Source organism: Dermacentor andersoni, chromosome 9, assembly GCF_023375885.2.
Source record: "Dermacentor andersoni chromosome 9, qqDerAnde1_hic_scaffold, whole genome shotgun sequence".
NCBI lineage: Eukaryota > Metazoa > Arthropoda > Arachnida > Ixodida > Ixodidae > Dermacentor > Dermacentor andersoni.
The window spans coordinates 12267476-12294430 of NC_092822.1; the positions used below are offsets into that span (position 1 = coordinate 12267476).

Below are 26955 nucleotides of genomic sequence, written 5' to 3' on the forward strand. Positions count from 1 at the left end.
TCGTCCAGTGTAAGCTGAAACTTACCACGAATACACCCGTAAACATGCGGCCCTATCCAATACCATTTGCTACCCAAGAAGCGGTACAAAAAGAAATTGGAGAAATGCTACGACAAGGCATCATAGAACCATCTGAGTCCGCCTACCAATCACCTATAGTTATCGTGAAGAAAAGAGACGGGACGATGCGTCTATGCATTGATTTCAGGCAACTCAACAAGATACTGGTCAATGACAACGAGCCTATACCTCGGGTGGATATTATCTTTGGGAGACTGGGGAACGCACAGTATTTTTCAAAGTTTGACTTTTCTAAGGGTTACTGGCAGGTGCCCATGGATGAAGAGTCGAAACCAATGACAGCTTTTGCTACGGCATCAGGCCTATATCAGTTCCGCTTCATGCCGTTTGGCATTAAAACAGCACCAGCTGTTTTCAACCGCCTCATGAGAAAAGTAGTAGCAGACATACCACATATTTACTACTACTTCGATGACGTGCTCATTGCCACTGAAACGTGGGACGAACACGTGGGTACAATTGAGTCATTTCTACAACGAGTGAGAGAATCTGGGTTGACAATTCGTCCAACAAAAAGTGAAATTGGTCAAAGATCAGTGAAATTCCTCGGCCACCTTGTTGGAAACGGTGTCATGCAACCGCAGGTCGAAACACTAGACAAAATACAGGCTGCGAAGCGTCCACAGACGAAAAAAGAAGTACGCTCGTTTCTCGGACTTACGGGGTATTACCGAGACTTCGTCCACAATTATTCCGAAGTAACCTACCCGCTCACTGAACTGACCAAGAAAAGAGGCCCTAATAAAGTAGTTTGGGGAGAACGTGAACAGAAAGCCTTTGATGAACTCAAGATCCTCCTGTCTACACCACCTATATTGAGAGCACCAGATTTTTCCAAGCCTTTCGTACTCCGCACCGACGCATCATCAACAAGTATAGGTGCCATACTTATGCAGCGCCATGAAGGAATTCTGCACCCGGTGTCATATGCAAGCCGCCGACTACAACCACGAGAAATTGCATATTCAACAGTTGAGCGAGAAGCCCTAGCTCTTACGTGGGCCGTCCAAAAGTTCCACATCTACTTGTTTGGACGCACGTTCATATTACAGAGCGACCATAAGCCCCTTGTTTACATCAAGTCGGCCAAGCACATCAACAGCCGTGTTTTACGTTGGAGCCTCATACTTATGGAGTATGACTTCTCGGTTGAGTATATTAAAGGCAGCGAGAATGTAGGCGCAGACTATATGAGCCGGTTGCCAAGCACATAAAAGAGTGTGTCTGCGGAAACATGGTATTTCAAAAGCACGAACGTTAAACCGGTGTGACTTTAATGTCGAACAACAAACATTTCCTGGCATGTTAGTTTCGTGGATTTCTTTTTTTTACCCTCTATCGTGGTGTTGTGTCTTGTTAATGTAGTCATCATGCCGAGTGTGCGGTGCTCGCAACTCTAGTGTTGTAGTAATCTTTATGTGTACTCTTACATACCGAGTGTGCGGTGCTCGGAACTGTAGCAATGTGGTAATTTTTATGTGTACTCAAACGTACCGAGTGTGCGGTGCTCGGATCTGTGGTGCAGTGGTAATGCCCTTGTGGTGCGTGTGTGCTACGGTGGACCCGCAGATATCAAGTACCCTCAAGTTCTTTGAACGAAAGAACTTTCTTAAGTAGGGGGTGATTGTGAAGAAGTACACACAAAGTACCGAGTGCAGGAGCAGACGACATTGCGGCCGGCCTCAACAAGAGGAAAAGAAAGACGAGGGAGGCTCGTGCAGCGCATGAAAAAGGGGCTCGCGCAACGGAGATGGTTGGAACGCCGGCACGACTAGGGCCGCCGGGCCTACGGAACCCACATCTACCGGTGAGGTTCACCTGACCGAGCGTCCGTCTTCGGGACAGGGAACGCCTCGGGTCGTCGTACGGCACGAGACCCCGGAACGGCCTGCTGCAGCCTCGAACCCGCATCTACGCGCGAGGTTCGGGAGAGCGAGCGTCCGTCGTCGAGACGAGGAGCGCCTCGGGTCGTTGCCTTGCACGAGGCCTCAGGTCGGCCTGCCGGCATCGTGGAACCCGCTTCTACGCGCGAGGTTCGGGTGGCCGGGCGACCGAGTGGCCTGTTCTCGTCTACCGAGCTGTGGGCCGTCCACCTTTTCCTGCCCCGTGCTGCTGCGTCTGCTATTCCGCGCCGGTCATCACTCGACGAACAAGTGTTCCACCTCAAGGACTCTACGTGTCACCACACTCCGGATTTAACCGCAACCTCGTGAGACTACATTTTTTTTTTTCTATTTACGAACAACCTTGTATGTGTGGGTCTAGCTTAAGATATTTTACTTGTCTACGTGCCGTCTAATATAATTGTGTGTGTGCTCATCTTGCACCGTCGCCTCCATCTTCCTCCCGTCACACGCTTTGCAACGTGACGGTCCTAACAACATCACAAGCGTCATTCGTCGCTGTCATGGCACAATGGAAGGAGCTAGGCTTTCTCTATTGCACACTGTCAACAAGCTTGAGGACAGTTTAATGAACTTGATGGCGCAGAAGAAAAAGCAAGCAAAGGTCACAGATTTTTTTCTTCCGAAATAAAGTGCTCTGGTCATCGCGATGTGTTTTTGTTTTTTTATGCGCCTTGGAGGCACAGTTCGGTAAGTTCCCGTTATTCACGACATCAGGAAGCTGCCTTGAGATGTGTGGAGTTGTTAGAGAAGCTTTTGACATGCATATTTTATATTTCGAATTATCCATATATCTAACTTTTTGTGATCCCCTTCGAGTTGGATATATCGGGATCGACTGTACATACTGTGTCCTGCGACAGTTGATCCTTCCCACACTTGTTATGCTTCACAGCGTAACATTGCTGTAATGAGGCGAAGCTGACTTTCGGGAACCGGCATTATGCAACGCGCCGTGCTTTTCGAACTTCTAAGCCAATCGCGATGACCACAAAGGTGGTGTCAGTGCCATTGCTGACAGCGGCGAGTTCTTTCAATGAAAAACACGGCACAGAATGGCAAGAAGCTTAATACCGAACCTCGAAGCAGCTAGGCCTAGCATTGCCGCGGTGGTGGCTACGGTTGCCAGCGGATCTGCGTGCGAGTGTGCAGATTCAAGGCAGCAAGGTTATCAAAATGGCGGCGGTTGTGGCTTTTATTAATGGTGTTTTGGACCTGTGGTCATGGCGAAAAGTCCGGAAAATCTGACGGCGAAGGGTTCTTGCATCCGAAATTTCAGACGTTCTTATACATATTGACCCTATGGGTCACGTAGTGGTGCCGTGAAGCGGTCCGAATTATCTGGTGCGCGGAAAGTCGCTCGTTGACTACTCTGGCAACTCCTCCAGCCGACGACGCGGCGTCAACGACCATTCCTTACGATTCCTCTCTGTTACTTGAGCCAGCATTACCGCGACTTACGTTCCCTTTCAATACACTTACAGCTAATTTTCCCTGATAGAAGAACAAATTCCCCCGAGTTTTCCCCGAGTTTTTCCAGACTACTCAAAATCCCTGAGAACTCATGGTTTTCATGGTTAGTAGACACCCTGCAAAACACACTTTTGAGAAAACGTCCCTCAAAGTTTTTGGAGCAGTTCACATCTCTCAAAATGCACCAGGATTGTAGTTTTTGCTGTCTTTGCTTACAGGTGACTTCTTGGGTCTCTGCCCTTTCATTTCGTGCACACGAGACGATTTTCTAGCTTGCTGACGGTGGACGCTCGATGTGTTTAGTCGTGCAGTCAGAGGTGCCGAAGCACGAAGTACCTAGCCGTGCAATCCGAGGTGCCGACACACGGAAAGCCTAGACACGGGCAAGAGGAGTCAACACTCAATGTGCTTAGTCGCGCAGTCGGAGGCGGCGATGAACAAAATGCTTAGGCGAGGGTCCGAGATGTCCGAGCGCGAGGTGCTTGATCGCCGAGTAGACTTCTATGCGCGAAATGCTTGGCCGCGGGTCCGAGGATTGTGTACACGATGTGCTTGGTTACAAATTCCGAAACACCGAGTGCTGAAAGGCTTAGCCACGTGTCCGAGGATTCTGCGCACGGGTCTTTGTCACAATGTCCGCATCGCCAATGCTCGGTATGCTTAGCCGTGGGTCTGAGACATCCACAAATGTAGGGTTCGGCCACGCTACTATGATGCCCGTGTAGCGCCCGTTTTGACATGTCGAGATTGCGGCGAGTGGAGACTTCCAGATTCGTGAGGTGCAAAGAACTGAGTAGACGACGCGAGGCCCGGACCAATGGCGAACCGCGCTGGAGTCACATGGCGGGCGCAGCCAATTGGAGACTCTAGCACGACCTACAATCATTTGCTTTTTGTGTGCTTGTTTCTGTATGGAGGAGGTAGCTGAAGCAGCAAATTTGAAGACGAAGAAATGCACTTTCCAACAGCGCTCGGTTGCGCCGTTTCAGAGATATTGTGGCCTGAAAAATGCTGCTTTCTTGATTTCTGCAACATTTTTCACCACCTTCACTGATAAAACAAATTTTTTAGAGCCCTTGTACATGGTTTACAGTCATGATATTTCAGAATCAGATAGAAAAAGAGTTATAGAAATTGAAAATGTGATTTTCAAAAAGTCAATTTTTTGGCCATTTCTCACGATGCGAAAGATGCGTCCCCCCTTTAAGGAATATATGCTTTTAATGAATAATTCGATCCTACAGCAAAGATATTCTTTTGTCAGATGTAACTTTATTCTAACAAGGTTAACTGTACAGTTTGCAGATTAACAAGCTCATAACTACTGTTTGCTGTAAAGAAGGGGCACAGTCAGCTGTCGAGTTAAGCTCTTCAAAGCAAACGTCTGTTCTACATGCAGAGAATTAGCAATTAGGTGATGCACATTAAATGTTTTGAACCACATACATGAACACAACACACATTTCCCGGGGCGACACTAAACGTTCACAGGTGAACCAGCGTACTTAGCTTTCAAACTAGTAGCAGTCACTCACCTTAATGTTAGTGTTGACCAATATTGAATCGGGTGTTTCTAGGTCCACTAAGCCTCTCCGGGTCTCTGCAATCTGGGCAGCTGTAGAAGTGGAACTGCTTAAAGAAGGGCCAAGCTCAAACACTTTTACTAGATTCACAGCAAAATTATTTGTTTATTCTCCAACTTCCATACATCTGGAAAGCTGCTCAAAGAATAAAAAACCTTTGAAATGTATGCAAATTTAAGCAATTCATACATCGGACTCCTGCTACTTCGACCTCGTTTAATTAGAATTTTCTTTTAATTCAAACGCACAGGAAAGCCCCAGTGAGAAACCACATGATGCTATGAAAAGAAAAAAGTTCGAACTCAAAACATGTCACCTCAGTTAATTCAATCTCCACTGACCCTCACCAGCATCCCCTCGAATGCACAGTGATTACTAAAAGCTTGAAAACACAAGCAATACAGTTGACAATGATATTACTTCCCTAAGCGTGAAGACGCTTTATTGAAATCTATTTTTATCTTTTAGTGAGCCACGCTCCTTCCGTCCTTGAAGCCTTTTGTTGCTGCTGATTTCATGTCGTGTCACATTGAGACAGTGTTTAAACATGCAGGCGCTCTTTGCCATGCTGGTTTAGTCACACTTCAAGAGCAATAAGACACTACAGAGTCCTTCAAGCAATAAAGATTATTCGAATTAGTTCATTTGGTTACCATATGTTAATTCAACCATATCTTGCGGTCCCACAAGGGTCGAATTTACAGGAGGCGACTCTACATCAAATACAGTGAAGCTGTACAAGGAAGTTCTCTCAGGAAGTCCTATCGGTCTAGTTTGTCACTGCCCGAAATGCACCCAAGGCTTCGCAAACATTTCATTATATTTGGTGCAATTATTTAGTTATATCCAAGCCTTTTCAAACTCTTCACTTTAACCAAGCTTAGTACTTCTGTAGTCTCCATTATAACTGACACAAGTTCCTTCATTCTGTGTAGAGTCTACTGACATAGGCCCCCCACTGAGCATTCCAATGATATGGCCTTAGGGAAGCTTCGGGGCTACGATACAGGCTGCATTACTGGCTGCTCTTGGTTATAGTGTATCCCTCTCGGTGGCATACAGCTGCATATTCTCACCAATGTCCTGGTCCTACAGCTATTTCGGGGTTCCAACAATTACTGACTATTCTAAAAGTTTCAGCACCATAAGTTAGTAATACTGGAAAAATTACAGCGAGAATACCTGCATCCAATAAGTGACCCACAACCCTGTAAATGTGCCAAAAACTCAACAGGAAGTTAATGCCAACTGATCAAGTCATACTCACTCATGCTGAGCTTCCGTGATGAACGCTTGTGAGGCTGTGAAGCACAAAATAGAAGGCACATTACTTGACAGATTTCACAAAGATGGAGCTACTAATTGCTACAACAAAGGCGTGGCATAGAATATTCACAGCTCACAATATTCGCAGCCCCTTAAAGGCACTGACAAGAAGAACATGGACAGGTAAGAAAGGGAGTGGCACCTACCTTAACACCAGGTAGGGAGGCAAGAATTTCTCGTGTCGTTTGGGGCCGGTCGTTGGCCGCCTGCGCATTGCACTTTGCAGCAACGCGTGCCGAGCTTCGAGATGCTGCAACGCCAAAGATGAAATAGAACAGAAAGGAGCATGCCTTTTTTTTACAACACTTTCTTGAGAAGTAAGGAATACTTCAACACAATGTGTAGTTCCCTCTTTTGTGATTGGAAGGTCACATTGGAAGTTATGTTTTTCGATATGTGGTACAAAAGTATGCATCTCACACAATTATTGTTTTCTGCTACTTTCAATTTAAGAATCTCCCAACATATAAAGATCATGTGCACATAATTCTGAATCTTCCAAGATGCTGGGGCCCTTAGCAACTTTTCAACTAAGCTCAAGGCAAAATTTAATGACATGCTGGTATCAGCCTTATTACAGTGACAACGTATTCAGTGCAAATAGAAGGATTTTGGCACCACTGCACTGCAATATTTCTGCGACCATATCTTGTGATAAAACGTTTCATTTTCCCCTATTCATTTGTCATCCATCAAGCCAAGTAACCAATCCTGCAATAACACCAGCACAGAACCCTGTGCACCAATGATTACAGGCAAGAAAAATAACAAATTAGGACAATCATTGCAAAATAAGGCCTCTGAATGCTGCTTTTCTCAAGTGAATAAAGCTTCCACAGAAGAACAGACCACAAAGTGCACCACCAAACAAAGTACAAGTCCATTTCAGTTTGTAAAATGACAAATACAATGCGGTCTCCGATATGCTGCTCTGGCTGTACAATCTTACCTTCTCCTCACCCTCCATTGCACAAAACTTGCACTTTTACCATAAGCGATGTCAATTTGACATAGAAAAAAAAGCTTCAAAACGTAAATGTCAAGCTATGCACTTGTGGTCATAGCTACCCATAATTCCATTCAGTCTGTTATGGACTACTGATATAGCCAACCTTGTTAGGGCAAGCAGTACAAGTCAAACTTTTAGGTCTCTCCGCTCCCAGGAAAATAGTGAAGCTCACCGTGCACAGCAGGTGATAATGTGCGACGCTCGATCGAGTCATCCGTGTAGCAGACTGGACGCCTCTGCTGCCGGACAGAGTGACGAAGCGGCTGCAATACATTAAAAAGCAGCGTGCCTGTTGCCATTTGGTGTCACAGCAGCAAAAAGTTGAACGCAATGCTCCACTGCAGTTAAAAAAGTGATACATATAACAAAATTTATTATTATAATATTATAGACTTGTGTGCCATAGTTGGAAAGCATTTTATAAAAGCTTTGTGGGCCCCGCACACTTCAAGCTCAATTTAGTGGAAATAAGGCAGTGAGCAAAGACAGCAAACAATGAAGCTGCTTGACTCAAAGAGCTGCATGAATGTAAAGTTCAGACTGAAGCAACATTTCATAACTGAGAGTGCATGTTTCATCAAAGCAAAAGAAAAAAAAAATACCCTCCAGCTGACACCCACTTAGGTGAACACACTTAACTAGCCCTTAAAAAACATCCTCTTGCTGCAAAGCAGACCATATTGTTTATAATTCAGCAATAAACAGCATGGAGATATACACCTAGACTCATTGAGCAAAATAAAGCTGTACAGTCACAGACCAGTTCTGCAGACTCGTAAAGACTACAAAGCATACAAGAAACTGAGTAATTAAAAAACAACAAATTAAAATTTTGCAGTGCCAGCAGCTAAAAGTATTGATGACGCACTTTTTACTTAGTGTTACACTCGAGCACAATTAGAATTACTATATACAATAGACTTCAGTTTCAGTTATTCCCTTAACTGCCGTGACAAATTCCGAAAAAATTTTTACAAGTACAAGATATACTGGCGAAAGTCATTGTGTGTTATTTTCTTGTCAAAATTGCAAGAAACCGAATACACACACACACACACACACACACAAAAATTGTGAAGAATTCACGAGTTAGCTCGCCACTGGCACCAAAGGACGGTCGCCCAATCCCATCGAGAGCATGTTATCGATGGTTACAAATTTGAATTTTGGCGCTCCTTGCACAATCTCATGGGTTAACTCCTTTGTTACCGTGAAAAAATGCTCGGTTTTTATAGGTCTCAGAAAAAGATTATTTACCACAACAAATAATATTCCAGCACACGTTGCAGCATAGCATATTGCGTGCAATGAAATGCTCTTACCAAAAACATATATTGTGAAACAAAAAAAAAAAATTTATTAGGTAAAATATAAAAATTCTAGAAAGCACTATTTTTGCTGCCAGTTGATAAAAACAACAAGGAAACATGATATTTACAAAAACATCAATACCAAAGAAAATTCAGAAGATACATTTCAAAGATAAATAACCCAGAAAAAGTGTCTGAAAAAATAAATGCTCAGTACACTGCCATTCTTCGGATACAAAAAAGAAACTAAGACCAGTTCATCGCTCATGCCATGTGATGAAGCAGTACCTGGATCTTGTGATGCATAGGAGCACTCTGCACTTTTCCCACAAAACGTCTAGTTTTTTGTTAAACATTGCGTTCCTCGTAACACATTATGCAATTCCGCCTTTTCGGCACCTTCTGAGGATGGTTCGATGAGAAGCCCAGGAACGCACTTTCCCAGTTCGTCTAGAGTCATGCACCTCTTCCAGAACCAATCGCTCTCAGCATAGCTGGGCAACAACAAGATTATACATCGAAGCATATCTGTTTGCATTTTTGCAGATTGTTTTTATCACCTCTGCAGAGAAGAAGAGTAGAAAGAAATCCTACGTCGTTGTAAGCTGTCTTGTGCTGATCCATAGTGCGGGGCTGAGGTGTGCTACGGGCAGCCTTCTTGGCGTGAACGGAAGTTTCTTTGCTGCCGACATCAGCACATCATAACCAAGCGAAGTATGCACCCTGAAGATAATCAGTAGAGATCTCAGGTCATGCAAAAAAGATAGGCGGATGAGTGCACACAAGGAAAGAGACCCCTCAAGACCATAAAGAAAACTCGCCGGTTAACAGCTGCGGATGTCCCATGCAGACTCGAAACATCATCGCCATCAGAGCTTGATTCAGCTTTGCTGTCATCTTCAGAATCATAACTTGAGTCCTCATCACTACGTTGAAGTGCGGGTGCAGCATATTTTTGAGCATGGTGCATGGCGCTTTTCTCGCAACACAGCCGCAAGGGCCGACACCATGGGACCGACTTTCGGTAACTGCGCAGTGACACTGACAGTGCCCCTTGCCTGAATTTTAGAGAGAAGCGAAACCAAAACTCTTGGAAACTGGGTGAAAATGCAAGGTCCACATGTTGGACATGTGGCGGATCTTCAGAAATACACTTTCGCGGAATAAAACGACTTGAACTCCAGACTAAAGCTCACTAGTCAACAGCTGGCGTCATTTTCAGGTAACTATCACCGCTCAGCACTGTCGGAAGGCAAAGCCAGCAATATAATTTAATTCTTGACTTGCTGGGAGTCATTTGATTACAACATTTTGATGCTAGTGCAGTGTAATTGTGATCGGCATGCTTTTTTCTCGAGCGCGGCAGAAGGTCCACGCCTTTTTTGGTCCGTCAAAAAAGGTCCGTCAAAATCGCATCACCACCAGAGCACGAAAATTTTAACTGATTCTGAAAGTTCAGTGTCTGTACTAACTACTGGGTGGCCTTAATGGATAAGAAACAGCTCCAATATGTCAAAATCGACAATCTAAAGCATCGATCACTGGTGATTGATTTGAATAGGCATAGTAACTAAAGAGTTAGAGAAACTATTCTATCAATTTTGCTTTTGTGTTTTTCATTTTTTCCACTGTGCAGGGATTTTTGAAGAGTCTTCATTAGTTGGGAAGACAAGCGATCATGGTTTCGAAGATGGTGTCGACGTGGCCCGCCGCCTGCTCCACAGAAATGGCAAATTTCGACGTATTCCGATGCATGTGGGCTCGAATTTCTGGATTATGGTAGCAGCACAGACTTGGAAGACTGCTTCAATTTGTCAGACTTTAGTACAGACGGTGAAAGTGCACCAGACCAGACCGGAATGTCAACAGCATCCGCTGGTGATTTTCGCTTTCTTCTCTAACAGTTTCATCGCAGCTAAGTATCTAAGTATGTAAGATCTAAGTATATCTGGAGTGTCCTGAAGGTCACAATTCTTATCTGCAGGGTGTTCAGGGTGTCTACGAAGTTAACATTTCCAAACTCCTTGAGTTTTCCAGGTTTTCCCAGAGTGCCATTGCAAAATTTCTTGAGTAACATAGAACACTGTTTTATGTCAAGATGGGCTGACATAATGTCGCCCAATGCTGTCACTCTCTAGTAATGATGTTAAAAATAAAAAGCGACTTAATCCAGTTTGAATAGTAAGGAGCAGTGTTTATTTTATTCAAAAGAAAACAGAAGGGAGGGTAGTAAAATATACAGCAAATCAAATATCTTCGAAAAAAATGGTAAAGCCCATTACAAATCGAGCCAAACATTTTCAAATACGAATAAAAAGAGATGCATACAGAAGCAAATATTTTCAAATATGAGCTATTTCTATCAACTGATAGCAAGCTCATTGGTATGAGGCCCGAACTTTGTCACAAGTGAGATTCTTTCTCAGCAGCTAGATAGTCAACGTCAACTGTCCCGACATACTCGCAGCCCACGCACAATGCTTCAGGGTTCTGTTCCACTGCTTTAAAGGGTTTAATTAATTTGGATGAAGTACACCTGCACCTCAGCATCAGCCAACACTTAGCATCAGCCAACACTCTGCAACACTGCAAGTGCTACATGACGATCCGACAGCTGGGCACCTTGGATTCTCCCAGACGCTATAGAGGATACAGGAGAAGTATTACTGGCTGTGCCCGACTACCAACGTTACCCGTTACGTCAAGACACCACCAACAAAGCCAGTGGGATTACTACAGCCGATCGAGCGTCCTTGCCCATTTCAGTAGATTGGGATAGACTTGTTGGGACCCTTTCCGACATCAACAACCAGCAATAAGTGGATCATCGTGGCGACGGACTACCTCGCCCGATTCGCTGAAATGAAAGCTCTACCAAGAGGTAGCGCAGCTGAAGTGGCGAAATTCTTCGTTAAGAACATCCTGCTGTGACATGGTACCCCAAAAGTCCTCACCACCGACAGAGGAACGGCCTTTACAGCGGAGCTCACCCAACCGATTCTGCAATACAGCCAGACAAGCCCCAGGAGGACCACTGCCTACCACCCGCAGATGAATGGTCTTGCGGAGCGCCTGAATAAGACCCTCGTCGGCATGCTAGAAATGTACGTCAACATCAAACACAAGACCTGGGACGCCATCCTACCATATGTAATGTTCGCTTACAACATGGCGGTGCAAGAAACGACACAAATCACGCCGTTCAAGCTGGTTTACGGCAGGAACCCGACGACTCTTGACACCATGCTGCCGCATGTCTCCGACGAGGGGAATCTTGACATCGCCACCTATCTCCAGCCCACCGAAGAAGCCAGACAGCTCGCCCGCCTGAAGATCAAGAACCAGCAGAGGACTGACAGCTGACACTATAACCTTCGACAATGCTATGTCGAGTACCAGCCCAGCGATTGTGTTTGGGTTTGGACCCCAATATGCCGACGAGGAATTAGCGAGAAGCTCTTACGCCGCTATTAAGGGCCCTACAAGATCATCTGACGCATTGGTGCACTTGACTACAAGGTCGTACCAGACAGCATTTCGCTATCACAGCGGTGCCGCTCACGACCCGAAATAGTCTACGTTGTGCGACTTAAGCCGTTCTACCAGCGCAAATTAAATTTGGGACTTTGCATAGCTGACCTCTGGACTTTCTTTTGGTGAGGGGGAGGGGCTGTGTTACTTTGGACTTCGTTTCTTTGATAAGTGTCTTTTCGTGTTCCGCTCTACGGTTATGTTTGTAGTATCGGGACGATGATTTTTGAGAGGGGGGCATTGACACGTGGACTTGTTTATCTTTTTCGGGTGGGCACTTTTCATCATCTAACAAAGGTTGTCACTCAGCGCAGGATGCGCCTGCATGTATCATAAGTTTCTAGAATGTTGTCGGCGGCTCTATCTGCTGTCTGTTGTCACCGAACCTTGTGTAATCTGATCGCGTGTATGCGCGACACGAATGGTGTAGAACTTTCTGGAAGACACACGGGCACCAGCGATTACTCTGGGATGTTCGATGGCGTATGTATAGAAGCCGACGCACTTGACCGGCAGATCAGATTTTCAACGATTGCCGACTGTGTTCGCCACTATCATTTTCCTTTGAGTGTAGCCTGCTTTTGAGGGCCCAGGTTCACCCAATAAAACGCTAGTTTTGTCAATCACACTTTTGCTACCTTCTTCACCATCATTAATATATGACAATATTCCTATTGCTAAAAAGATACCATCACTACAGTCTCTTAGCACAGCAAATGCATGATCTGCTACAACACTGCGCAGTCCTGATGCATGCATTTGCCAGATAAGTTATGTACATCAAAGTACAGTCGACGACCGATAATTTGACTCCACGGGGAACGTAAATGAGTCCGAACTATCGAATGTCTGTAAGTATAAATGCATCCAAAAAATATTTTATTTATGTTTTAAGGCCCCTGTGCAAGGAATAAGTGGCTGATTCGTTGCTGCATACGCTTTCGCTTAAGTGCAACCAAGTACACCTGTATTTCTACCAGTTTTGTGCTGTTGCTGTACTCCAATGTAAGAACTGCAAAGGCTCGAATCTGCATGTGAAGGCTCTGGAGCACATGGCACGTCATCCTCATCCGAGTTAGAGTCGCTGTTTGACGGTGGAAGAACTTGCTCAATTATTTCGTCATCATTCAGTTCGACACACGACGACACCACACTATCGACGTCTGCAAAGTCTTCAAATGTAGCAGTGGCAGAAATCGGCACACAGAAGCATAGCAAGTCATCAATGACGTCCACATTTGAGAATGTTGTAGTAGGCGGCAGGTTCAGGCTTTTCAGTTGTGGAGTCATTCGAACTGCGACTCTAGACTCATTCCGAGTCAGACTGCGAGGCACCGCGTTGGTGCCATTTGACGCGGCCTGTAGATAAGTTCATGAGAAAGGCTTCTGGGAGCCAGCAGTGCGCTGTTTAGAGTGCAAACTGAGCTAACAAGCAACGAATAGTGGAACAGTGTCCAAAAGGCAAACTAAACAAACGGAGCATCAACAGCAGGCCATGTGCGGGGTTGCCAGAGTAGGGTATGATGATGGCGATGTTGATGCGACCTGTAATTCAGACACCGCCTCGAAGATTGGCATTTGCAGTTAAAATCTCTGAGGCGTAGTGCTGCAACCAAGGCAAGGCCTCAAGGATTACTGTCTAACATGTAATCTCTGGGGCTATACTTTATTTCTTGTCGAGGTTGCCAGAGGAGATGTCAGATATGTTGGAGATATGTCAGCCAGAGGAGATGTGTTGAACTTTTGTAACTTTGGATAGAACAGAGGTAGAAACATGAGACAATGCTTACTGCACTCCTTGAAAATTCGGGAATATTTTCACATAACTTTTACCTTTCTTACTGCAAAAATCTTCTGCCAGTCATCGCGAAACATGGGAACAAGAAAGATTTTATAAAAAAATTTTCTCATTACATAAAGAAAAACTAATTTCATATTTGCATCAAGCACATTAAATTACATATTACCTACAAATTTCGTTCCTATAGCAGCAATATCAATAATGGTATTGCTTGAGGCCCAGGTCCCCCCTTAAATGATTACAACAAATGAAACTTTGAGCCCCGTTTTCTCAGTTTTCATTTTTTGTGCAGTTGCTTTCAGTCATCCCAGTGCCATTTCACAAAGAACAAAGACAAAATCATTCTGTCTTTTGCACTTAGATCCTGAAACATTGACGAGTGCAATAAAGCTGTCGATTTTTAACAGCATCGCATAACAAAACTTATAATGGGTTTTTTAATAGTAAAGCATATTCTCTGCATCCTCAATTTCACAGAAAAACAGAAGTATAGGAGAGCCTGACTTCAAGTTTATCAAGTTATCACGCCCACTATGTGGGCGTGATGAAACTCAGTGCTTGGAGCATAGGTTGACAATGACACTGCAGAATGATCCACTGCTGCGTGGAAAACATTGGAACAAAATTGCCGTCAAACGTCAGCATACGCAGATACAACTGATTATTAAATATAACAAAGTAAATCTGAATCATTTCTTATAACAATTGTCGTATATAACAAAGGTATTTTTGTGTCAAGTACAAGTTTGTTATAATAAGGTTCAACCATATTTGAAACAATCAAGCTCAGCGCTGCCAGCGCCAAGTACTAACCTCTCGGTCCAGCGGGACAGAGGAGCAGATGCCATTTGGAATAGGCTGCTGGCTGGGCAGGCTCTCGCCATTGGCCATGATGTCCATGCTCGGACCCTTGGCCGTACGGAAGCCCACAGGCAGCTTCACATACAAAACTGCAAGAGCAAATAAATTCACACCAGGCTTAATACTTTGCATGTTCTTTGCCCTGGTACATGCTGAGACAATGCTCAATCCAGCACTTGCTAACAAGAGTGAGGTAACCCTCCTGCATGCTGTCTAAGCAATACTGCTTCTAAAGTTAGACATACCTTGTTTTTTCAAACATTAGCTGCATCAGTACTTCACTCTGATAGAATAATCAAGTGCAATGGCTGAATGCCATGTGTGTGTTTCAGCATTTTTTAATGCGATTAGCATTCTTTGCCTACTTTAGGCATTTTCAATTGTGGGGAGCACACGCCTGTCTGTCTGTCTTATGCTGACCCAGTGGCTGAAGTTGTCTAATAGTTTGGTCCATTAGGTAAGCGCTCGTGATTGTGATGCCGTCATGCCATCATGATCACGTCATCATTGTCATACAGGCTTAAAGATACAGTCATTGTTGTGCCCGTTGTTGTTATACATTTATCGCCATTCGATTGCCTGTAAATTGTCAAAGTCAACATTGTCATTGTGTCATCATCATACATTCGTAATGCATTCATTGCAATAGCGTCGTCATGATGCCGTCACAGTCATTCCGTCATCATTCTAACTTTGTCATCTAACTCTCAGTCATGCCATTGTTGTCACACGGTCGTCATATCATGCCGTCATTTTACACAGTCATCACTTCAACATCTTAATCCCATTGTCATTATGCCGTCTCCTTTGTTCTATCAATGTCAGCCCTTCTTCGTTATTTATCTTAATTATGCTGTCAGTACCAGTGGCACCCCCGAAGATAATGGAAGAGAGAATAGTCTAGAGGAATTTGACGTCCCACAAGTAATGCCGGAAAAAGTAAAGAAAGCCTTGGGAGCTATGCAAAGGGAGAAGGCAGCTGGGGAGAATCAGGTTACACCAGATTTGTTGAAAGATGGTGGGCAGATTGTTCTAGAAAAACTGGCCACCCTGTATACGCAACGCCTCAAGACCTTGAGCGTACCGGAATCTTGAAAGAACGCCAACATAATCTTAATCCATGAGAAAGGGGACGCCAAAGACTTGAAAAATTATAGACCTATCAGCTTACTGTTCGTTGTCTGCAAAGTATTTACTAAGGTAATCGCAAATAGAATCAGGAACATCTTAGACTTCTGTCAACAAAAGGACCAGGCAGGATTTCATAAAGGCTACTCAACAATAGACCATATTCACACTATCAATCAGGTGATAGAGAAATTTGCGGAATATAACCCACCCTTATATATAGCTTTCATTGATTACGAGAAAGCGTTTGATTTAGTCGAAACCTCAGCAGTCATGCAGGCATTACGGAAACAGAGTGTAGACGAGCAGTATGTAAAAATACTGAAAGATATCTACAGTGGCTTCACAGCCCCTGTAGTCCTCCATGAACAAAGCAACAAAATCCCAATAAAGAAGGGCGTCAGGCAGGGAGATACAATCTCTCCAATGCTATTCACAGCATGTTTACAGGAGGTATTCAGAGACCTGGATTGGGAAGAAATTGGGGATAAGAGTTAATGGAGAATACCTTAGTAACTTGCGATTCACTGATGATATTGCCTTGCTTAGTAACTCGGGGGACCAATTGCAATGCATGCTCACTGACCTGGACAGGCAAAGCAGAAGGGTGGGTCTAAAAATTAATCTGCAGAAAACTAAAGTAATGTGTAACAGTCTCGGGAGACAACAGCAGTTTACGATAGGTAGCGAGGCACTGGAAGTGGTAAGGCAATACATCTACTTAGGGCAAGTAGTGATCGCGGATCCGGATCATGAGACTGAAATAATCAGAAGAATAAGAATGGGCTGGGGTGCATTTGGCAGGCATTGTCAGATCAATAACAGCAGGTTGCCATTATCCCTCAAGAGAAAAGTGTATAACAGCTGTGTCTTACCAGTACTCGCGTACGGGGCAGAAACCTGGAGGCTTAGGAAAAGGGTTCTACTTAAACTGAAGACGACGCAATGAGCTATGGAAAGAAGAATGATGGGCGTAACGTTAATGGATAAGAAGAGAGCAGATTGGGTGAGGGAACAAACGCGAGTTAATGACATCTTAGTTGAAATCAAGAAAAAGAAATGGGCATGGGCCGGACATGTAATGGGGAGGGAAGATAACTGGTGGTCATTAAGGGTTACGGACTGGATTCCAAGAGAATGGAAGCGTAGCAGGGGCGTCAGAACGTTAGGTGGACAGATGAGATTAAGAACTTTGGAGGGACAACATGGCCACAATTAGCACATGACCGGGGTAGTTGGAGAAGTATGGGAGAGGCCTCTACCCTGCAGTGGGCGTAGCCAGGCTGATGATGATGATGATGCCATCATTCTATCATGATTATGCTGCCATGGTTATGCTATCATCGTCATTGTGTCATTGTCACACAGTCGCTATCATGCAACTGTTGTCACACTGTCGTGGTCATCCAAACATCAGCTGTCGTCAAGCCATCAATGTCATTCAGGTTTTGTGATACAGTCGTCTTGTGCGCCATTGTCCCTATACCACTGTCATACCATATTTGTCATACAGTCATCATGCTTCCATTGTCGTACTATCGTTGTGATGCAGTCTTGGCTATTTATCGTTGTCATTCTAACTTCGACATTTGACTCTCGTCATGCAGTCATCATACCATTGTCATCACTGTCATGTTGTGATTTTACTGTCATCATCACTTCAGTATTGTCATTCTGTCATTGTCATACAGGCTTCATCTGTCCATAGACATCGTTTTTTTTTCTTATTCATTCAATCATAATTGTGCTGTCCCCATGCAATCGTGGTGCATCCGTTGTCATGCCATCGTTTAGGCAGTGCCGCCAGGGTCAAATTAGCAGAAGCCAACTCTAGCAAAATATGATGAGACAGTTTACAGTATCATCATCAGCCTGATTACGCCCACTGCAGGGCAAAGGCCTCTCCCATACTCCTCCAACTACCCCGGTCATGTACTAATTGTGGCCATGTTGATCCTCCAAACTTCCTAATCTCATCTGCCCACCTAACTTTCTGTCGCCCCCTGCTACGCTTCCCTTCCCTCGGAATCCAGTCGGTAACCCTTAATGACCATCGGTTATCTTCCCTCCTCATTACATGTCCTGCCCATGCCCATTTCTTTTTCTTGATTTCAACTAAGATGTCATTAACGCGCGTTTGTTCCCTCACCCAATCTGCTCTTTTCTTATCCCTTAACGTTACACCTATCATTCTTCTTTCCATAGCTCGTTGCGTCGTCCTCAATTTAAGTAGAACCCTTTTCGTAAGCCTCCAGGTTTCTGCCCCGTACGTGAGTACTGGTAAGACACAGCTGTTATACACTTTTCTCTTGAGGGATAATGGCAACCTGCTGTTCATGATCTGCGAATGCCTGCCAAACGCACCCCAGCCCATTCTTATTCTTCTGATTATTTCACTCTCATGATCTGGATCAGCAGTCACTAACTGTCCTAAGTAGATGTATTCTCTTACCACTTCCAGTGCCTCGCTACCTATCGTAAACTGCTGCTGTTCCCTTCCAAGACTGTTAAACATTACTTTAGTTTTCTGCAGATTCATTTTTAGTCCCACCCTTCTGCTCTGCCTCTCCAGATCAGTGAGCATGCATTGCAGTTGGTCCCCTGAGTTACTAAGCAAAGCAATATCATCAGCGAAGCGCAAGTTACTAAGGTATTCTCCATTTACTCTTATCCCCTTACAGTATCACGCACATCATAAGAAAAATAACGTAACGACAACAGAATCAAAGGTCACAATACAAATCTTCATCATGTAAAAAAAAATGGTCGTAGTTCGCACCCATCTATTTCCTCTACATTTGCACTTATATATTAGTTATCATGGGTTTTCATTTGTACTCAATAAGATCCCGAGCGCGCATTCGCAACTGCTAAATTACAAGTATTGCAAGTTCGGCGGCAAACGGGACGTCAATAGGTTTCCAGCGCGAATTGTACAAACCATGTCTAACTGATCGCAGGCAGAAGCTTATGCTGTAGCTTAAAGGAGGCGTCGTATTAGCGCTTTCCAACCATAAAGCAAGGCCGCTTCCAAGGTCACATATTTACGCGCGGCTCAGAACTATTGTTTGGCAGCCCGTCTCGCCACTGAGAATTTGCCTTTGAGCGAAAGTCTCAGTCATTGCACCCTCCTCCCATCCGACGTCTCAGCCCTGCGCGGCGCATCAGTACCAGGTCCGTCTCGTTCGGAAAGACTTCTCGATGCATGAGACGGGCAGCCAAGACCGTGAATTGTTTGGTGTACCGTCTTGAACTAGTGCTCAGTACTAGTGAATTCCCAGTAAGCGCTGAAGGTTTTTATTTCTTCTAATGTTCTTTTCTTTTTCCACACTAGTGTACATCTAAGTATTGTTCAAGTTCGCCGTATATGTATCGTATATCTAGCCGTGTTCATGGCCGCAGGCGTACGGGTGACTCCGAAACCACGATGTTGGGACCATTGAGCAATACTACGCCGTGTCACCTGCGCACGTGCGACTCCGGAACTACGAGGCCGGAACCGTTCAGAAGACGTTCTTTATTGAGTTACCCATCGCAATCAGGAAAACACTTCTATTGCAGAGAAATCGAAGTTTTTAGGCATGTAGGGCCCCCGACGCTGTACTTGTCGGCGATAAGGTAGCCTCCCCACCTGCGGGATTATCTGACTAAGCTATGGCGAATGCTGGGTTGCCATAGTTGGAAGTCGAATCCCGCTATAAGCTGGTTTCCTTTTTTTTTATGATGGTGAGCTTGAAATTCACCTCCACCAGCGCACAACTTCTGTAGGCTTGGAGTGATGCCTGTCACAGGCAAAAGATGCCGAGAACAAATGGGGCTATACTAATCCACGTACAACCAAATTAGGAAGGCCCACAAAGCTTCGACAAGACACTCCCTCACCAGATCAGGAATTGGCCTCCCTGGTGCAGTATTCAGCCACCCCCTCCCAAATGGCTAAATCAATTACCCAATGGCCCTCAGTCTCAGCAGCTGCGGAGCACCTGACCAAGGTGGCGGTCAGACCTGTAACACAGCAGTGGGTGCTAAGTATCTCTGGATACGGACAAGCCACCAATGGAAACTGACTCTTGCGATGTTTAACACCCGAACCCTCTCGAGTGAGGCTAGCTTAACAGGACTCTTTGAGGAATTATCAGAAATTGTTTGGGATATCATCGGCCTCAGTGAGATTAGAAGAACTAGTGAGGCTAATACGTTGCTGAATAACGGACATGTCCTCTGCTGTAGAGGTCTCCTAGATAAGAAGCAATACGGGGTAGGATTCCCAATTTATAAGGACATAGCGGGCAACATTAACGAATTCTACGGCATTAATGAGAGGGTAGCTGTAGTCGTAATCAAACTTAAAGGGAAGCTGAAGAGCTTTCTATAAAAAATGGGTGAAGAGCTGTACGTAATGGTTTTCAATCCTCCAAATCCGTATATTGCATCGAAATTGAGCGAAAGAAAGCGCAAACAGTTTTTATTTCAACGAAAAGTGCAGCAGCAGACTCGGGCAGCTCGCGTGCCTTATTTCCGGCTGTGATTGGTCGAGCGCCTCGTGACGTCAACATTGGTGTTCGTCCAGACCGGCCGCGGCCGCCACAGATGAAGCACGGTGCAAGGTGGTTTGGCGCTGTGGTTTAGTGAGACGGTAATGGTAAATTTCGAGAGCTTGCGTTTCTCTGAGGAGTTCGGCGTTGCTCCTTACATGTATACGTAGCCGGCCTCTCCAAGAAACCAAAGATGCTGGTAGCAAGCAGTACTTTCGACGCGAACGAAAGCGAAGTGTTAGCATCTCCTCGTGTTATAAATGTTCTTTCGTGAGTATGTTTTTGCAAAGCTGTATTCAGCGATCCAGTGAGTTCGTTTCCGGGCAAACAACTGCAATGTTATGTTCCTACATGCCTCCTCGTGGAACGTAAGGAGGGATGCGATCGTCGGCATTTGTGCGCTGCCCCAAAGCTGTCGGAAATCTACGGTTTACATGCGGGAAAAGTTTTCTGGCTCTTGTAGCATGTGTACTGGCCTTCATCAGCGCGCCATCCGCACGCTAATCGTAACCGGAGCCATAAAGGCGGCGAATTCCGTCGGCTATGTGAGACAGCCGCTTCCTCTCTGTGCGCGAGGGGGAGCGCAGCGTCCTGGCGTGCGCCGGCTTTCAAACACATGAAAACTTTACACTTGCACTGCATTATGGTAGCTGCATGTTGGCTGTTTCACAACACACGTGCGAAAAGAAAATTAACGGCGGTTTGCGACCAAACCTGCGTCAAGGGTTGGAGATGAACATGTACCTTCCGTTCAGCGTGCTAACACGAAGGAGCTAGCAATAAATCAAAATCCAGGTTTGGACGAGTTCGTGTATTCATAAGGTCTTCCAAGACCAGTTACCATCCGTCCGCCCACACCCATCCCGCCTTTGTGCATTCGTTGCCCCGACCTTTTCGCGCTGCGTTTAGAAAGCCTGCTAGCAGAAAGTCGTACTCTCACTCATTCACGCCTTATTGATAAACTATGGTAGTAATTGTCGTCACGGAAGTGGTTAGAGCACAGCACTGTTGTTCTTGAGTGCTTGAAATTCTTTCGATTCACAGCAGCCTGCCACTTAGCTGCAAGCTTCTTGTCTTGCGGGGAGTATTGAAACATCGTCGCGGCCATTGGTGTTCGTGCAACCGTAGGCTGCACAGAACGCCGCATGATCAGCCCACCACTTCAATTGATGCTGCACACGTCAACTACCACTCTACATACACACAAACAAAGGAATGCAGGCTCGAGCGAGGCAGATTATGACGGCACGCACGCAGAAACAAGCGCGGTCAGGCACGGTCGCGGAGACTGCGAAGGAGAGGAACACCAGTGCTGACGTCACTAAGGCGCGGTTTCCGGTCTCCGCTCGCATTATCAGCGTCAGCAGCAGCGCGAGGCGCACGACGGGGGGTGGAGCAACAGCGCAATTTTAACCGGCAATTATGTCGTTCTTAAGTGAAAAATCTCGCCCAAAATTTTACGTGCATGGTTTATAAGGTTCCCGCATCCGTACATGAGCGTCTTATTGAATTCGACACTCTTCAGCTTCCCGTTAATAAGAGGTATAGATTAAAGGTAGTACAAGCCTACGCTCCAACATCCAGTCACGACAATGAGGAAGTAGACCAGCTTTATGGAGATGTTGAATTAGCAATGAGAAAAGTGCGAACTCAATATACTGTAGTAATGGGCGACTTTAATGCAAAAGTGGGGAAAAAGCAGGCTGGTGCACAAGCAATTGGCAACTACGGTGTCAATTCTAAGAACGCTAGAGGAGAGATGCTGGTAGAACTTGCAGAAAGGAATAAGCTTCGAATAATGAACACCTTTTTCAGGAAGCGTAGCAACAGAAAGTGGACTTGGAAAAGCCCTAATGGTGAAACAGGAAATGAAATTGACTTCATACTTTCTGCTGATCCCAGCATAGTGCAGAATGTAGAAGTGATAGGTAGGGTAGAGTGCAGTGACCATAGGTTAGTGAGGGCTAATTAATAATAATTTAATTATGGGGTTTTACGTGCCAAAACCACTTTCTGATTATGAGGCACGCCGTAGTGGAGGACTCCGAAAATTTCGACTACCTGGGGTTCTTTAACGTGCACCTAAATCTAAGTACACGGGTGTTTTCGCATTTCGCCCCCATCGAAATGCGGCCGCCGTGGCCGGGATTCGATCCCACGACCTTGTGCTCAGCAGCCTAACACCATAGCCACTCAGCAACCGCAGCGGGCTTAGTGAGGGCTAGGATTCACCTCAATTTGAAGAGAGAATGAGCAAAGTTGGTCAAGAAGAAACAGGTCAACCTAGAGGCAGTAAGGGTAAAAGCAGACAAATTCAGGCTGGTACTTGCAAACAAATATGCTGCCTTAGAACAGAGAGATGAGGATGACATAGAGCTAATGAATGAAACCGTAACTAGGTTGACTTCAGAGGCAGCAATTGAAGTGGGAGGCAAGGCACCAAGGCAACCAGTAGGCAAGCTCTCCCAAGTAACAAAGGATCTAACAAAGAAACGACAAAAAATGAAAGTGCCCAACTCAAGAGATAGGATAGTATTCGCGGAACTGTCAAAACTGATCAACAAGGCGAAAACAAAGGATATAATACGAAGCTATAATGTGAGAAAGACTGAAGAAGCCGTAAAAAAATGGACGCAGCCTGAAATCGGTGAGAAAGAAACTTGGCATAGGACAAACCAAGATGTATGCACTGATAGATAAGCAGGGTAATATCATCAGCAACCTCAAAGATATAATAAGAGCAGCGGAAGAATTCTATAGTGACCTGTACAATGACCCGCCAGAGCAGTCAGGATACCTCAATTAGAAACAGTAATGAACAGGATACAGGAACTTCTTCTATACCTAGCGATGAGGTCAGAAGGGCCTTGCAAGACATGAAACGAGGAAAAGCGACAGGAGAAGAAGGAATAACAGTCGATTTAATCAAAGATGGAGGAGACATAATGCTTGAAAAACTGGCAGCTCTTTATACTAGTGTCTATCGACTGCAAGGGTCCCAGAAAACTGAAAGAATGCAAACATTATACTAATCCACAAAAAGGGAGATGTTAAAGAATTGAAAAATTATAGGCCAATTAGCTTACTCCCAGTATTATATCAAATATTTACCAAAATAATCTCTAATAGAATAAGGGCAACACTGGACTTCAGTCAACCAAGGGAATAGGCTTGCTTCAAGAAGAGATACTCTACAATGGATCACATCCATGTCATCAATCAGGTTATCGAGAAATCCGCAGAATGCAATAAGCCTCTCTACATGGCTTTCATAGATTACGAAAAGCCATTTGACTCAGTAGAGATACCAGCAGTCATAGAGGCATTGCATAATCAAGGAGTACAGAACGCTTACGTAAATACCTTGGAAAATATCTACAGAGGTTCTACAGCTACCTTAATTCTACACAAGAAAAGCAGGAAGATACCTATAAAGAAAGGGGTCAGACATGGAGGCACAATCTCTCCAATGCTATTCACTACGTGCTTAGAAGTATTCAAGCTATTAAACTGGGAAGGCTTAGGAGTAAAGATTGACGGCGAATATCTCAGCAACCTTCCGTTCACCATTGACATTGTTCTATTCAGCAACAATGCAGACGAGTTACAACAAATGATCGAGGACCTTAACAGAGAGAGTGTAAGAGTGGGGTTGAAAATTAATATGCAGAAGACAAAGATAATGATAAATAGCCGGGCAAAGGAACAAGAGTTCAGCACCACCAGTTGGCCTCTAGAGCCTGTGAAGGAGTACGTTTACCTAGGTCAATTAATCACGGGGAACCCTGATCATGAGAAGGAAATTCAAAGAAGAATAAAAATGGGTTGGATTGCATATGGCAGACATTGCCAACTCCTGACTGGAAGCTTACCGTTATCATTGAAAAGGAAGGTATACAATCAGTGCACTTTACCAGTGCTGACATGTGGGGCAGAAACCTGGAGACTGACAAAGAAGCTTGAGAACAAGTTAAGGACCACGCAGAGCGATGGAACGAAGATTGCTAGGCATAACGTTAAGAGACAGAAAGAGAGCGGTTTGGATCAGAGACCAAACGGGTATAGACAATATTCTAATTGACATCAAGAGGAAAAAATGGAGCTGGGCAGGTCATGTAATGCACCGGTTAGATAACTGTTGGACCATTAGGGTTACAGAATTGGTACAAAGAGAAGGAAAACGCAATCGAGGATGACAAAAGACCAGATGGAGCGATGAAATTAGGAAATTCGCGGGCGCTAGTTGGAATCGGTTGGCGCAGGACAGGTGTAATTGGAGATAGCAGGGAGAGACCTTCGTCCTGCCGTGGACATAAAACAGGATGATGATGATGATGATGAACTCTAGCAATATTTTGGTTTGCTGAAAAGTCAGAACAAAAGTATTACAGTCAACGAGCGATATATTTGGACGCCCAAATTTTCAGACACGGCCAATAATTCAGACGCCTTTGCAGGACATTTTGGATGCTAAAGCCCTTTGCCATCCAATTTGCCAGAATTTTGCCGTGACCACAGGTCCGAAACTGTATTAATCGAAGCCACCACTGCTGCCATTTTGATAATCTCACAGTCTGGAACCAGCATTCTTGCACACCGATCCGCTGTCAGCTGTAGCCACACCCATGGCAAGACTAAGCCTGGCTGCTTTGACGTTGACTACAAAACACTTTCGCATGCCAATCCGCTGACAGCTGTAGACACCGCGGCAATGCTAGGCCTAGCTACTTCAACGTTCGCTAGTAAGCACCCTCGCACACCAATCCACTGGCAGTTGACAAATAGAAAGAAGGTTGCTTGCTTGCAGTGATAGTAAACAAATTTGTGTTTAGCTTGATTTACATTACTGAAACTAGCCTCTTTATGCAGTGCAAAATTTTGTTGCAGTTGGCTTGTAGGAAGTCTGCGTCACGACAAAGTCCTTTCAGATAAAACAGCATGTGACTAAAAAAAAGTTGAGAGAATATTCTAGAACACTAAAATGCAGATGTACTAGGCAAATAAAACTATTTTTCTGTCAGCAAGATGCCGTACCTTTGGCTTTCTTGCGGTCACGCACGAAGTTGACTACACCGGCGTCTTCCGTCTCCGGTCCAGAATCTTCGTCCACCTCCAAGCTGATCGCGCTTCCCGGAATGTCACTCTGTCAGCACAGCCACAACAGAGAGGGTGTGCAACAACGAAAAGAAAGAAGCAAGGGCACCGCACAGTGGTCAAAGCTCATCACCTGCGTGCAAAGATTTGAAACAAAAGGAGTGTGTAACTAACAGCACAGAGGACAGCCACTGGCACTGCTGCACGGCCGCTTGAGAGTGAGGATTAAAATAACCAACATGTCTGCACACTTATATATCATATGAATGTGTCTGCACACTACGCGGCAGGGCGTACATCTGTTGCCAACAATTAGGCTTGACACGGCTGACATGGCACAGTTTACAACATTTCCCTATAACTCAGCTCGAAAATGAATATGTATGAGCATATGCTACTAACGGCACTACAATGTATACTGATTTCGCAATAAACATAGGCCATGAATGAATGCATTTGCAGATTTATATGTTGCTAATGGTATTGTAGAGCCCACTGTACTTTCCAACAACAAACAAAGCTTGAAATTGAATGCACAAGTACATTTATATGTTGCTAGCCATGTGGCAGGATCTACTGCATCTTCAAGCAAGAAATCTTTAAAATGAAAGTGTCTGTGCATGTGTACATTTATCACACGGAAGAATATAAAACTTCATGTTGGTCAGCAAGCCTGCATTGGGCACGACTGCAGAAATACAGAAATTGCAAGGTTGTTGTGTAAGTGCCACACTTGCAAATTACAGCTAAGAGTACCCAAGACTTCCCAGGAAATATAGTATGAAAAATATCCCAGGCAATTTAACAGGATCCTAGTATCATAAAATACATTTTTATGCAATATTTAAGAAGCAACACAGAAAGTTTAAACTAAAATAATATCATATGCAAAGTTCTAAAAAAGCAAGGGTTTGAGTATGTGAAACTTTTTAAAACTTGGCAAGTGCAGAAGCTCCTTCAGAAAACAATGTAGATCAACCTTTACTAATAAAATGTTAACTAGGCCCAATCAGAAAGTGTCAAACTTTAAGACGCCATGGCATGCTGGTGCAGAAATTCCAAGGGGCATTTTCAGTCTTTCTTTTTTTTTTTTTCATCTTTTCTAGCTTACCAAGCCTCCTCTAACGTTAAAACTGGCTTCTCTGGTATTGCAGAATGACAGCTTACCTATGCAGCTTAACTTATTTTTTTCTCTTCAGTGTCCTTTTAAGTGACAAATGTAGGTCTCAAAATTTTTTTGAGAACATCCAAGGATAAGCCTAGCTCTTCACTGTGTGCCACTGCCAAGTCCGAATCCCATTAATGAGGGGCAATTGTCT

General features: G+C 44.6%; 1 protein-coding gene across 4 annotated transcripts in view; it reads right to left on the bottom strand.

Annotated features, from left to right (window-relative positions):
- Window positions 1–26955, bottom strand: part of LOC126527032 (uncharacterized) — a 69441-nt gene that overhangs the window by 39335 nt on the left and 3151 nt on the right. For 2 of the 4 annotated variants that reach the window (XM_050174745.3, XM_050174744.3), the window contains exons 4-9: window positions 25577–25685; window positions 14832–14968; window positions 7549–7639; window positions 6514–6617; window positions 6309–6342; window positions 4994–5073 (exon numbers count right to left, since the gene is read on the bottom strand). In XM_050174745.3, coding sequence (XP_050030702.1) covers window positions 4994–5073; window positions 6309–6342; window positions 6514–6617; window positions 7549–7639; window positions 14832–14968; window positions 25577–25685 — 555 coding nt within the window. Of the gene's footprint in view, window positions 1–4993; window positions 5074–6308; window positions 6343–6513; window positions 6618–7548; window positions 7640–9280; window positions 9398–14831; window positions 14969–25576; window positions 25770–26955 lie in introns of those variants that run through there. The other 2 variants (XM_050174747.2, XM_055068528.2) reach the window with 2 other exon arrangements.